This window comes from Pseudonaja textilis, chromosome 4, assembly GCF_049901715.1.
Source record: "Pseudonaja textilis isolate UNSWEBS1 chromosome 4, rPseTex1.2, whole genome shotgun sequence".
Taxonomy (NCBI): domain Eukaryota; kingdom Metazoa; phylum Chordata; class Lepidosauria; order Squamata; family Elapidae; genus Pseudonaja; species Pseudonaja textilis.
This window is the reverse complement of record NC_141993.1, coordinates 50,401,024-50,415,297: the sequence shown is the minus strand read 5'-3', so window position 1 is coordinate 50,415,297 and position 14,274 is coordinate 50,401,024. Positions and strand designations below refer to the sequence as shown.

General features: G+C 36.4%; 1 protein-coding gene across 1 annotated transcript in view; it reads left to right on the top strand.

Moving 5' to 3' along the window:
• Nucleotides 1-14,274, top strand: part of HPSE2 (heparanase 2 (inactive)) — a 131,529-nt gene that overhangs the window by 106,659 nt on the left and 10,596 nt on the right. The window contains exons 7-8 of the mRNA XM_026701097.2: nucleotides 6,743-6,836; nucleotides 9,690-9,796. Coding sequence (XP_026556882.1) covers nucleotides 6,743-6,836; nucleotides 9,690-9,796 — 201 coding nt within the window. The remainder of the gene's footprint in view (nucleotides 1-6,742; nucleotides 6,837-9,689; nucleotides 9,797-14,274) is intronic.

Sequence of the window (14,274 nt, the reverse complement as noted above, 5' to 3'; positions counted from 1 at the left end):
AAATATGGGAATTCAGATTACTTTCCTAGAAACAGACACACTATCTATAAAAAGAGAATAAGTCTGGCTATAATGAAAATGGCACTGTTGGCCACATGTTGATTTGTTACTTATTAGTACTATCACATGTTTTTATGGTTTTAGGGTGACTGGCAGTACTTTTGTGAGATATTTGCTCATGAAATATATACCATGAATTTTGTAGCTGTTACACTGTTTGAATGGAATAAAAGAATATTTGAACATCTAGTATGGAAAAATTATTTGGAAGAGTCCATGCAATGGACTGAAATAAAGAAAAAGCAAAATGTGTAATATTTCATATAATGAATATGTATAACAAGGTGGTTTGCAGCCAGGACCCAATCACTGAGATAAAAATAATCTAGATGTTACAGTCAGAATTTTTTCTCAGGAGCCCAAGTTGGACTAAGGCAGTGGATGCTTCTAGATTAAGTATAAACATGAACTTATTTGCTACAATTTTCTACACATGGTAATCTTAATTAAATCCTATGATATTTATATGTAGATTTAGAAAGAAATTCAGTTCAGGGGTGGGGCAGAGCATCTACTTTCTAGAAATTATTATTCCTGTCATTGCTGGAAAACAATCTTCCCATCCATATCCTATCAGAACTTATGTTGCCATGGTTTTTGGTGTTGCTGTGTGGTGAAGGCTTTTATTTGAAAATTGTGTATGCATGTACACATGCAGCACATGTTTTCATAATAAATTATTAAGAAAAACCGAAGTCAGAAACTGAAACTGAGCAGTTGGAGCTGGTGGATACATAGCATGTCAGTAATGGTTAATTGTAGTACAATAAAGGCAGGAGAATATCTCAGATAATGCAGAAGACTGCTGTTTGATGCAATTATTTTACAGATCAGCCTTTTTGATGGTGCAAATTCCTATCAGCTCACATGTTAGCCTTCTCTTCCTTCTCTGCCTGGATAGCCAAAATGTTACCTTGATGAAGCAAAGTGGAAAATACTAGGTTTAGCTTAGGTCTAATATGTCTGAGAATTTAGCAACTGGTTCACACAAACAACTGAAGTACCTAATTGTGTATAAACATCCCATAAATTAGATCCAGTATCTATATTAAGAAAGGGACAGTGGACCAAAGAAACAAAAACACAAGGCCCAGGCTTGGGGTGAGCTGGAATGGAGAAAGAAAAGATGGTACAGATCTAATTTCAAGCAGACCTCCCTAAAAATTCCTGAGTGTTGGGAAGTGGCCTTAATGCCATTAACTGAAGTAAAAGTTAAGGTCAGATAATGGAGCAAAGTTTCCTCTGCAATAAATTGAAGTAAAATAAAAACAGCTGTGCTGAAGCCATCCAACTTTGTTCATTATATCCTGTCTGAGACTAATGGGTCTGAGCAACTAATTTTGTATATTGCTGGAAAAATGTATTGAAGATGTAATAGTTCTGTTTAGTGAAGGAAATGGCTAGTATACAAATCCGCAGAAGAGCCTTCAGTTTGCTTATGTGATAATCTAAACTTGGTTATTGTGCATGCATTTAGGCAATAAGCACCGTATGGACAGGTAGATGAGCCAGCTGGGTAACCTTGGGCGAGTCACTCTTTCAGCCCAACTCACCTCAAAGAGTTATTGTAAGGAAAATAGAAGGAAGTAGGAGTATTAGGTATATTTGCCAGCCTAAGTTGTTTATAAAAATAATAAAGGTGGGATATAAACAAATGAACAAATAAATAAATAAAACGATACTGTGATATACGTTGAGATGGAAGGCCTTTGTTTGGGATGCAACTTGCATCCCTGCCTTAATGTGGTGTTCAGAGTGGAGGCAAAGACCTTTCAATCAAGCTCAGTGAAAACTGCCTGAGTTGCACAGAATTGATTTGATCTTTGTGACAATACTTCTGAGAGGCATAGGAATCCATTTGCTGCAAATGAAAAGGCATCCCTCCAGCAAGAGCAAAACTGCACTGTCACATCTGTGACAAGTGGGCAAAACAATTTAGATTGAGTTTCAGAGTGTAATTAGTGGGATCAAAGTCTATCTGGTCCAGTCTCCTGACCAAAGATAAAATTGTCAACATTACATATCATGTTAAGCTAATTAGGCCAGAGGGTGCCAAAAACATAAAAATGATGAACAAGAAAAGAAGGCAGCAGATTATAAGGAAGTCACTCTTCAATGAGGGAGGACTTGATCTCATTCTCTGCTACAAGCAGTGCATGAAGTGTACTATCACTCCCGCTCCTCAGTCATCTCTTCCCAAGTCTAAACATCTTCAGCTCCTTTACATTTGCCTTTATGGGACTTATTGCTACTCCCTTGATTGTGCTTGTTGCCGTTCTCTGTACCTGTTCCAGTTAATCTAAGTCCTTCTTAATGTATGCGTGTGCGCATATGCCTTTAAATCTGTGAAGACTCACAGCAACTGTCTGAGCGCTTGCTGCAGTTTTCTCCGCAAGGTTTCCAGAAGTGGTTTTCCATTATCTTCTTCCTGGGATGAGAGGGAATAATTGGCCCAAAGTCACCCAGCTTGTTTTTTGCCTAAGGAGGAACTAGAACTCATAGTCTCCCAGTTTCTAAACTGATCCCTTTAACCACGACAACAAACTGCCTCTCTTTGTTGTATGCTGCCCAGTAATTGACAAAATATTCAAGTTGGTTTATGAACAAAGTAGAATAATGCAGAATTACAGGTAGTCCTTGACTTACAGCAATTCATTTAGTGACTGTTCAAATTTCCAAAGGCACTGAAAAAGTGATTTATGACTATTTTTCAGGCTTATGACCTTTGTAGCATCTCCATGATCCTGTGATCAAAATTCAGATGCTTGGCAATTGGGTCATACTTATGACCGTTGCTGTGACCTCAGGTCACGTGATCACCTTTTGCAACCTTTTGACAAGCAAAATCAATGGGGAAGCCAGATTTACTTAACAAATGTGTTACTAATTTATCAATTGCAGTGATTCACTTAACAACTTTGCAAGAAAGGTCGTAAAATGGGGCAAACCTCATTTAACAAATTTCTCACTTAAGAACAAATTTTGGACCAAATTGTAGTTGTAAGTTGAGGACTACCTGTACTATTTCCCATTATTTGGAAACTGTACTTTTGTCGATGTAGTTTTTTTTGTAGCCAATCATATCATTAGCTCATATTCAGTCTGCAATTGGTTACTATGCCAAAGATCTTTTTTCAAATAAGCAGCTTTACTATAGCCTATTCTGGTACTTCACTAATACAGATATAATTCTGTTTCTTTCAACTTATTTTTCTGAGCTACCAAGCTTGTTTTTAATTTTATCTGTCTTCTATCAGCTATCTAATTTTGTTAGGTCTGAAAATTTGATAAACGTTCTATCTCTTCATACACATCATTAATGAAATACTGAAGGAGGAGAGGGAGAGTTGGTGATCTCACCAACTCTCTTGAATTGAATGAGGGACCACTGATGACCACAGTTTGAGAATGATTGATTGTCAAGCCACTTTATTGTCATGCTATCCATATCATTCTTAATTTACTGATTACAGTACTTAATAGGTTATCAATTATCTGCCCAGTTTGTTGCTGAAATCTAGCTATCTTATGTCTACAGTATCTTTGTAATCTACTCAGTCACAAGATTAATCTTGCAAGAATTATTCTTTACAAATCCATGCTGATTTCTGGTAATTACCTCTTTGTTTTCAAGGTAGTGTTTATAATCTGTTCCAGGTATAAGTGACCAGTCTATACTTCCCTGTATCCTTCTTTTTATCCCTTGGGATAAAACATTTGCTCAGTTGTATGGCATTTCAGTTCTCCAGCAGCAAATATATCTGAGAGAGGCAGGCATATCTGACCTACTATATTGGGAATGCCTTTTAAATTCATTAACTCCTACTCTCTCAAGACTTATGTGGAAATGTTATAAGGCTTAGCAGTAGGTCTCTGAACCTAATGAGAATAGTAATACAATACCTAGTTTAGCAATACAGAACAATAGACTTAACTGCTAGTCTTCAGAGAAGATGAACAAAATACTGTAGATCGGGAAGGCACTGATCAAGAAACCAAGCATAAATTTCCTTACCTCTCCTGGGTTGCTAAGACAACATGTCTGTGGAGCAGCTACTGTAATTAGGTCTATCTACATCCTGAATGATATCTTCCCACTCCCCACTCTGGTTTGTTCTCCATTAGGTTCTCCACCCATTACTATCTGACAATTAAATATTGGCGTGCCTGATAATATGTTCCAGAGCTCTCATTTGTCAATGCTACATATCTCCTTGTAGTTTAAGAGAATAGATCTGGTTGACAAACCCATGCTTGATTTATGCATAGTTATATTTAGAATGTGCTGCTGTGAGACAGCTAACATGCTACAGTATGATAGATATTAAAAGCTGGAACTATTATAAACTATTAGTGCTCACTCAAATTTTACTTGAAACCAAGTTTTTTGAGGTCAAGGTTTTTTAATTAATTTGCAACATTAATTTAATCTATATGTCTTTTGTTCTTTCTACTAAGTATTGCTAGATTGCACTATAACGTGAGTGTTTTGAGAATGTAGGAAAATCACTCAATTAATAGTGTGGTAATTCTATGATTTTTATAAACCAAGAAATAAAATATAATGAAAATATTTCAGGAAAAAGATCAGAAATGACTAAAATAGTAACTGAAGCATTCACATAGTGGCTTACAGTGGTTTGGATCTGGTCTTAGCTATATTAAGAGGATCCCTTCTTGAAATCTCAGCTATTGTTTTGATTTGATTAGATCTTTTCTAAGCTGACTAAGTTTGACTAAGCCTGAACCTATCCCATTAATAATAAAATAAGTATTTCCTGGCCTTTCTTGCATTTATGGCTAGCATTAATGAAGAGAACTAGAAGAATGATATATAAGAGCTCTATCCCCAAGGCCTTGTTGGAAAATGGTGTTAATAGCTTGGAGGGAAGCCTTTCTGTCTGATATTATCAGACCAACTGGAAGAAGGCAGTAATTAGGACAACCAGATTCTGAGTTGCAAGGGGCTTTAAAAATGACAACCACGATTTTTTAATTGTACCTACTACTGTAGCAAAGTGGTAATCAGTGCAGCTCTGAAAATATGGACAAATTGAGATGCAGCCATACCTATTCAAGCTGTTGCTTTCTGGATCATCTGTGATTTTTGAATGCTCTTCAAAAGTAGCCCCATATTGAATATATTACAATACTCCAACCAAAAATGACCAAGCCATGAATAACTGTGTCCAGCTTTTCTCATTCCAAGAAAGGTTCTATATGGAGTTGTGCAAAGGCCCTTCTTATCACAGCTTCCATTTCCCCTTTAAGCAGGAACTGAAAATCAAAAGAAATTATAAATTCATGCGGAATGGAGCAAACCTATGCAAAACTATTTACTGAATTTTCATAGAAGATTCTGGATGGTTTCCTATTCCACGGCCATTTCATTTTTCTAGGGTTCATTTTTAAGCTTGCGTCTCCCCATCCAGATACCAGCACAGATATTGTAGCATATGCTTTTCATCTGAATATACTATATATAACTTCATCGTTTTAATTTACTAACATTACATTTATACTATTGACTCCTTCATGTTAAATTAGATACAGACAATCCATCAATATATTCCACTGAAAGGTAAGCTGTCTCTAGCTTACCATGGCTCTCTGAGATCTAACTTTATAGCAGGATAAGTCTCCTTTACCTGTTTTATATGTACTATCCAGTAAATTGTTTATTGATAAGTACAAAGGGTAAGATAAAATAAAAGAAAACAGAAGTTGGAATCAGTTGGTAACTTTTAGGAAGATGATTCCATAGTACATAACAGAATCAATATCCTCCCAAGGTTATTTCACTATGATCCTCAGCTGACATTATATTACTTGAGATTGTTGGTTCTGCAGTGAATCTAGCCTAGCTATTATCTCATGTATGTGGTGGGGTCTTTTTTTGTGTGTATTTCTAGTACAATGCATATCATTACTTGAGAAAATCAAAGTGACTAATTAGTAGGAACTGTTATGATGGCAATTAACATACCAATACAGGACTTCTAAATCTTTGGTTGGATCCTGCCATCTTTATGGCTTGCAATGACCAACCTTAGGACATCTAAGACAAACAGAACATGAAGGAAATGGCTTTCTTCTCTTATTCTCCAACAATTTAATTGCTTTTGGTGTTTAGAATTCTTTTGTACTTGGTCTTTGAATTTATTTACAAATCTGAGTAAATGGATCTGGAAAGTCAACTGAGGGGACTTCCATATTTTGTGATCAATTATTAATATTATTTGTATAGTCATTATTGTTTATACTTATCATAGTTCTAGACATTATGTAGAAATATGTTCCTGGGTTGAGGTCTCTCTCTCTTCATTAAATTTAATAAAGTCATCTAGGACTTACAAATTGCTATAGGTAAAAATAAAGGTATAGAGAAGGCAAAGTTAGAGTGATTTAAGAAGACTTAAATTTAAGAAGAATTAAGAAAACATATCACCATGGAGAAACTTGTAGAAAAATGGGGTTTGGGGCACAGGGAAAAGCATGTGGCAAAGGCACAGAAAAAGAACAGAAAAAAGAGGCAAAGGTCACCAATAGCAGCTGACCTTGTGTAGAACAGAGAGAATATTTGGGGGAAATGTAAATGTGGACAGCAGCGGTCCTTGGTCAAGGTGAGGGAGAGCACATAGTTGCAGCCCCTCTGACTGTTGCCTTCTCATTTTCATTCCAGTTACTACCTTGATGGCCGAGTGGCCAAGGTGACGGACTTCCTGAAAACACGCCTGTTAGACACACTCTCTGACCAGATCAGGAAAATCCAGAAAGTGAGTGAGTGTTGCAAAGGTGGGGAGCTTCAAGTACTTCAGGGTGCTGAGTCTGAATTTGACAAGTGCTCAGTGCCAGATGGGTTTAGCAAAGGTTTCTACTTTGCTACTTCAAGACCCTGTAACGTCTAGCAAACTCAAGTCCACTCTAACTTCCAGCAAACTTGACAAATAAGACAAAATAAGTGTAAGAATATTTGAGAGAGATTCTGTGGGCAGCTGAAATGTCCTAAACCCTGTCCTGATAGAGATATTGGGAACGCTGTTATTGATTGAAATAGTTGAATTTCAGGACCCTTGTAAGAATAATACAAAAGTCATTATGCAGGGCAGGAAGTTGGGGAGGAGATGCTAGTTTTGGAGAACAAAGGTGATGATCTTTCCTTGGGCTAATATATATCAAGGGAAAAGAGGCCACTTCTATGAACTTACTATGCCTAGCTCTATTTCCTGTAAGGTATTTGACTAGAATGTTTGGTCCATTTTTACAGAATGTTTTGTCTTATCAAAAAAATAAAATCAGCTTTATTATGGATCATTTTTCTCTTAATTCAAATAGAATTTTTAGTTGCACTGCCAGACAGATCCTAACAGGGGAAGATTGACTTCATCAGAGAACCCAAAGATATCAGATTACAGACGCCCTAATTTAATTTATTACCTCCTTTCCTCTTCTTTGTTTTATCATTTTGAGATGGTTCCTTCAAGTAAGTCTAGTGAATGGCCAGACCTTCAGGTACTTGTCAGATTTCTATCCAGAGGTAGCAAGAGTTGTAAACTGACATCATCAGACTTTGTGTTCAGTTACATGCGTTTGTTTTTTGGCACCATCATGTCCTTGACATATCTGTGCTGTTAAGGTTTGTCTTATGTTACAGGGGTTTTCTCACAATGGGGTCTCTAGTGCCATGTACATGCTCCTTTTTCACCACTGCAGTTTCATAGGAAAGAGTTAAGGCCAGTAATGAATTTCTGACAAGATGGTAAAATACAGTATGCTCCAAAACATTGATTACTCTTATTAAAGGCACCAATATAGCTAAAGTAAGAAATAGCTTTGTAGCTGCTACTAATGCCTGTTTTTTTTATTGAGAAATAGCTTAGAAGCCAAATTCCTGCTCTGATTTATGAAGAAACAAGGCTTATATATTAATGTGTGTATTAATGTAGATTGGATGTCTGAACATATCCTCAACAATCAGATTATTAACATTAACATCCAATCTAAATGTTAATCTAACAACCATGTTGTTTCTCATCAGGCTATATACACTTGCATATATACACAGTAAGGACCAGACAGACACAATACAGAAGCCTGATGATGGCAGATGAGATTCTGCCAAAACGTTGCTACAACTTTAAAAGCACAACTACAATGACGTGGGAAAATACCCGAACAAAGTTGAATACTATATATATATATATTTTTTCTTAAGTTTTCACGGGTACTTACATGTATGGAATTCGGCTTTGCTCGGGTATTTTCCCACGTCATAGTAGTTGTGCTTTTGAATATAGCGACGCTTCAGCAGAATCTCATCAGATGAGATTCTGCTGAAACGTCGCTACAACTTTAAAAGCATAACTACTATGACGTGGGAAAATACCCGAGCAAAGCCGAATTCCATATATATATATATATATATATATGATGTACATTTTAAATTACAAGTAGTCCTCAACTTTTGTTTAGTGACTGTTCAAAGTTACAGTGCCACTGAAAAAGTGACTTATGATTATTTTGCACACTTATGACCATTGCAAGGTCTTGATGGTCATGTGATCAAAATTCAGATGATTCATATTTATGACGGTTGCAATGTCCTGGGGTCATATGATCAACTTTTGTGACCTTCTCACAAGCATAGTCAATGGGGAAGCCAGATTTACTTAACGTGTTATTAACTCAACAACTACATTCACTTAACAACTGTGTCAAGACAGGTCATAAAATGGGACAAAATTCATGTAATAAATGTCTCGCTTAACAACATAAATTTGGGGCTCAATTGTGGTTGTAAGTTGAGGACTATCTGTATATAAAACTATTCAAAACTAAGCAGCACCAAGCAGTAGTCAAACTACAAAATGTATATATGTGAAAAAAATACCATTGTGGAAAATTTAAAAATACTAACTTTTTAAAACCTGAGAATGAGGTCAATTTGTACTCATTTTAAAAGCTGAGAATGAGATCTTATACCAAGTTCTGCTATAAGTGGGAAGAAGAAAAGTTAATGGTGTTGCCATATGGTAGGGCAGCCTACTGTGATATATGTCTCGGAAAGCAAAATTACAGTATAAGTAAAAAAAATATTTCCTTACATAAAGGTCTGATCTGGATAATGGAAATATCTTACATTGTGTGAGTAATTTCTGTTTTCATAAAGAAATGAGGCTTTGAAGGCACGGGCAATTTCATTTTGCAAGAGTGAAGTATTTTATTGATTAGCCTGCTGTCTGCTATTTCACGTGAGACACCACAAACAAACTGAAAGGAATCACTGAAGGATAGTGCATATACAACAAAACTAAGAGAGCTCACAATGAGGTAAACAAATAGGAAGTCAACAAAGAGTGATATGTTCCAGGAAACCAAGATCAATGCCCATAAAAGAAGTAGAAGAAACTAAAATAAAGTTTTGTTCAGATTAATATATTTTCCATCGACTTATTTTTGTTTTCCTCATTATTTCAGCCCTACTAGTCACTATAAAAATCAGTATTATTTATGCTAGCCTGTGATAATACATGTTTTAAAGTTACCAGATATAGACAATTGTTGAACAATAGGGCTATTCTTATGTTCTTACCACCACTTTTGCTTTCCCCTTCTTTTTTTGGCAACAGGTGGTCAATGCACACATGCCTGGAAAAAGGATTTGGTTAGAGGGTATCGGGGCTGCTTCTGAAGGAGGCATCACTAATCTTTCAGATTCCTATGCTGCCAGCTTCCTGTAAGTTAATCTAAGGATGGAGTAGTGATATGTTTATAAGAAAACCAGTAAGTGCACAAAATGATTTACTGGCTTTTTTATTGTCTATAAGACAACCTAATCCCAACTCTAAAATCAAGGATACTGTACTATCATTGGATTAATGATTATTAGACTTTAACCAGCCATTTTTCTGCTTCAGTGGGAGATGACATATAAAGGCAATTAGTAATAACATATAAATAAAAGTGGAGAAGCTATTGCTTTAAGGTAGCAATACCTAGCACCTTAAAGTAGTAGCTTCTGCACTTTTATCTATGTATAAGCTGGACATACTGTAAGCAGATAAGAAAGGGAACTTTTAATTAGCCCTAATGCTTTATCATACCACTGTGCAGCCAATGGACCTATGACCACCAGAGAATTTTTACAAGAATTATCTGACTCAATCTGTTATGGGGGCTTTCGAAGAGAAGGGAAGGAAGGGGCAAAGGGAAGAGAAGGGTATAGAAAGTATTAGAAAAGGACCAAAAATGGTATTAGCAAAAACCTTTTGGTTCTGACCACAACTGTTAAGCTTTACCTGTTATTACTAAATTCCTTCGAGATTAAAATATTTTTTATTTATTTATAGTGTGACTTTATTATTTTTACAAAGAACTCAAGGCAGTGAACATATCCATTACACCTTCCTCCTCCTATTTTCTCCACAACAACTACCCTGATAGGTGAGTTGAGTTGAGAGAGAGCAACTGTCCTAAAATCACCCAATGGGTTTTTCATGGCTCAGATGGGACTTGAATATAGTCTCCTGCTTCCTAGCCTGGTGCCTTAACCACTAGACCAAACTGGCTCTAAAGGATTTTGAAAAATCAAAAGTTTTATCCACAACAGAATTCCTTTTTGTTTCAGCTTTATTTTCTTACTTCTTATATGGAAATAAGAATGAGGAAATATTCTGAGGACACTTTGCTTAAAAATGGTTAGTGAAACAACTAGTGCCATAACAAAAGGACATGAATCCACAGGTAACAGTAGATAAGAAGTAATATCTGTTGAATTTTCAGATGCCAGAAAAGTGATTAAGATAACCTAAGGAATGGAAAAGAATATTGTTCCTTCCAGAATTCTTTAACATATTATAATAGCTGATTTATTTATACTTTAAGCACAAGTGTACCCATCTTTCTTTTTTCAGCAGTTTGTGCACAGTGCTAATTAGTTTTAAGTTTCCTTTCCCCCCTCTCTTTCTCTTCCATTTGTCTTTGCTTTAAGTTAATGATTTTATTTCATTTTTATGTTATGAAAATTTCATATTTTAGCATAAGTCCCTTGGAAACTCTGATCACTTTGTAGTAGATGTCATTAAAATCCATTTTTAAAATTAGTATTTTTCCTCATGGTGTATGAGAAAGTGATGACATAGGTTATAGGTCATCCAGGTGGTGGTGGAAAGAATAATCCTGGTAACTTTTCAACTCATTTATCAAAATAAAACAAGGAAATCACATGGGAAAGTTCAAGTTATTAAGTTCATAGAAGGTGCTCCATGGAGATCCACATGGTCAAACCAGGTTAATCATCAGAAATTGGTATAGGGGTCCGCTTTCTTAAAAAAAGAGTTTGCTTATATACACTGACAGCAGGAGATCAACATGTTTTGTCTGACTTAGCATTCCAAGCTAAAAATTGTGCTAGGCAACTTCCCTTCCACTGTTCTTCCTTTTCCCACTGGAGATAAGAATCTTTACCCAGAAGAAAATGAGGTGGCCTCAAGCTTTTCTTGAGGAAAAAAAGCAGATGGAAATAAAGTAAGCTTAATGGTTGAAGACTGCTGATAAGATTCCTTAAACCAGGGGTATCAACCTGGATTTCTTCGAGGGCCAGATCAGCGTTGTACTTCTCCTGCCGGGGTGGGGGTGGAGGCAAGATGGACGCCTCCTACACTACCCTGCCAGCCAAAATGGGCTGCGGGAGGGCCATGCGCACACCTCTGTGGCCTGTTTTTGGTCTGGACAGCCTCCTGCAGTACCTACTGGCCAAAACGGGGTGCGGGAGGGGGGCACACACGCCCCCCATGCCTTGTTTTGGCTGCCAGAGGCACATTGGGCCGGTCCTTTGCTGTTTCAGGCCAGCCCCACAGGCCAGATTTAAATACCTTGTGGGTCAGATCCGGCCTGCGGGCCTTGAGTTTGATACCCCTGCCTTAAACCATTACTATTTGATTACAAATTGTGTTTTAATTTATTCCATGGGAATTTACATCTTATTTACACAAGTGTGAAAACAAATCACATTATGCATTTATTTATTTATTTATAGTACACATTTATCTTTTATAATGATTATAGAGAAAGTGATAGGCTATTGGTGGCACAGTGGTTAGAGTACTGTACTGCAGGCCACTTCTACTGACTATCGGCTGCCTGCAATGTGGCAGTTCAAATCTCACCAGGCTCAAGGTTGACTCAGCCTTCCATCCTTTCGAGGTAGGTAAAATGAGGACCCAGATTGTTGGGGGCAATATGCTGACTCTGTAAACTGCTTAGAGAGGGCTATAAAGCACTATAAAGTGGTATATAAGTATAAGTGTTATTGCTATTTTTATAGTATTAAAACTGAAGAAAAGTACTAAAGAAGAGTTGAAAAATGAGAAAAGTATATTTTAACTCGGGAAGAATTCAAGGATATGTGACAGCAATGTACTCAGAACTTTCTCTTAAGAATATCATTTACTAGAACTAATCTTCAACTTATGACCACAATTAGGAACAGAACTACCATCACTAAGAAAAATGGTCATTAAATGAGTTGCGGCCGATTTTACAACATTTTTGCCACAGACCTTAAATAAATCCACTTCCCCCATTGATTTTACTTTTGGGAAGCACCATGGATAGCAAACAAGGATCACATAACCTCAGGTTGTTGCAACCCTCATAAATATATGCCACTTACCAAGCCCCTGAATTTTAAATACATGATCACAGGAACACTGTGATAGTTGTAAGTGTAAGGACTCATTGTAAGTCACTTTTTAACACCACAATAACTTTGAATTGTTGTTAACAAATAGTCATAACTCGAGGACTACCTGTATAACAATCAGGCTGTTTTAGATATAGATTTAAAATTGACAGGAGTGATATTGATAAAGAAGTTATACAGGACTTATAAATGAAACCAGCTGATATTTTAATTTCTAAAATGGATGCACAAATAGTAAATCAGAAGAGTGACTTGGATGTATAGATTTCAACTAGAAAAGTGATTTGGACTACTTTCTTATTTTGGCCATTAAAAAGAGCTGTTATGAAGCTATTCCTATGAAAAGATAAAAAGAGAATGAAAAGAAATCATGGTTCCAAAAGATGGTATTGTTCAAGGACCCAGTGAGTAATAGAGTTAGCAGTCACCATAGAAGCCCCTAATTAAGAGGTACTCAAGATCTTTTCCAAAAAAGGCATATTTCAGAATTTAATTATGGGAACTTTTTGGACTTGAAACCCAGCATAATCAGATCATATATATTGCTACTGTGCACAATGTAGCATGTTTTTAGCAATTTATGACAGGAAAAAACTCAACACTAAGAGTGAAATATATTTCTACAAATATTTTCATTATCTTCCATTTGTTCACACAGATACACAGACACACACACACAGAGGTACACTTAATAAAAACATTCTAACAGATCTGCTTTCCCCCTCCCCCACCCAAGACAATCCATTATTTATCTATTATGAATAAAACTTAAATCTTTTTGAATTTAGACAGCCGGGTGATTGAAAGTGTGTCTTGGCAGCAATTCTGCATGGAGGTGGATATGATATTACCAAGATTCTACAGGAAAAAGTTGGAGATTTATGTGAAAATATCCCAGGAGAACTTGCATAAATTGTCCATGGAATAATTATAAGAACTGAGTGAAATATTGAGGGAAATTGAATTTCTATTGTTAAGGTATACGGCTATAAACTAGACAAGAAAGAGACAGAGATGATTCTCCCTTAATTTTAATGAGATATTCAAGATGAATGTGGAGTCCTCATAGATGTGATGAGCCCCACCACCACAACAGTGCATCTTGATGAGGATTTGAAGTTACGAGCAATTTTAATATCTGCTCAATGAGCAGGTAGCCACTGTGGCTAAGAAGGCCTCTGTACAGCTTTATCTGCTGTACCAATTGTGCCCTTTCTAAAATTAGGAGGTCCTTCAAACAGTCATTTATACCCTGATCACTTCGTGACTTGATTACTATAACATGTCCTTGAAGACTACCCAGAAGCTTCAAACTGATCCAGAACACAGCGGTGTAGGCAGTGCCTATGAGCCACACTGATTACCTATAAAACACTATACGTCACAGAGCTAGTTCTTGAAAGACACCTTCCCCTATAATCTCTTCCCAGCTGATTTGATCTGACTGGCTTAATTCTCAGTGAAGTAGTAGAATAATTAATTCATGAACATATCTTATTTGGATGGCAAGT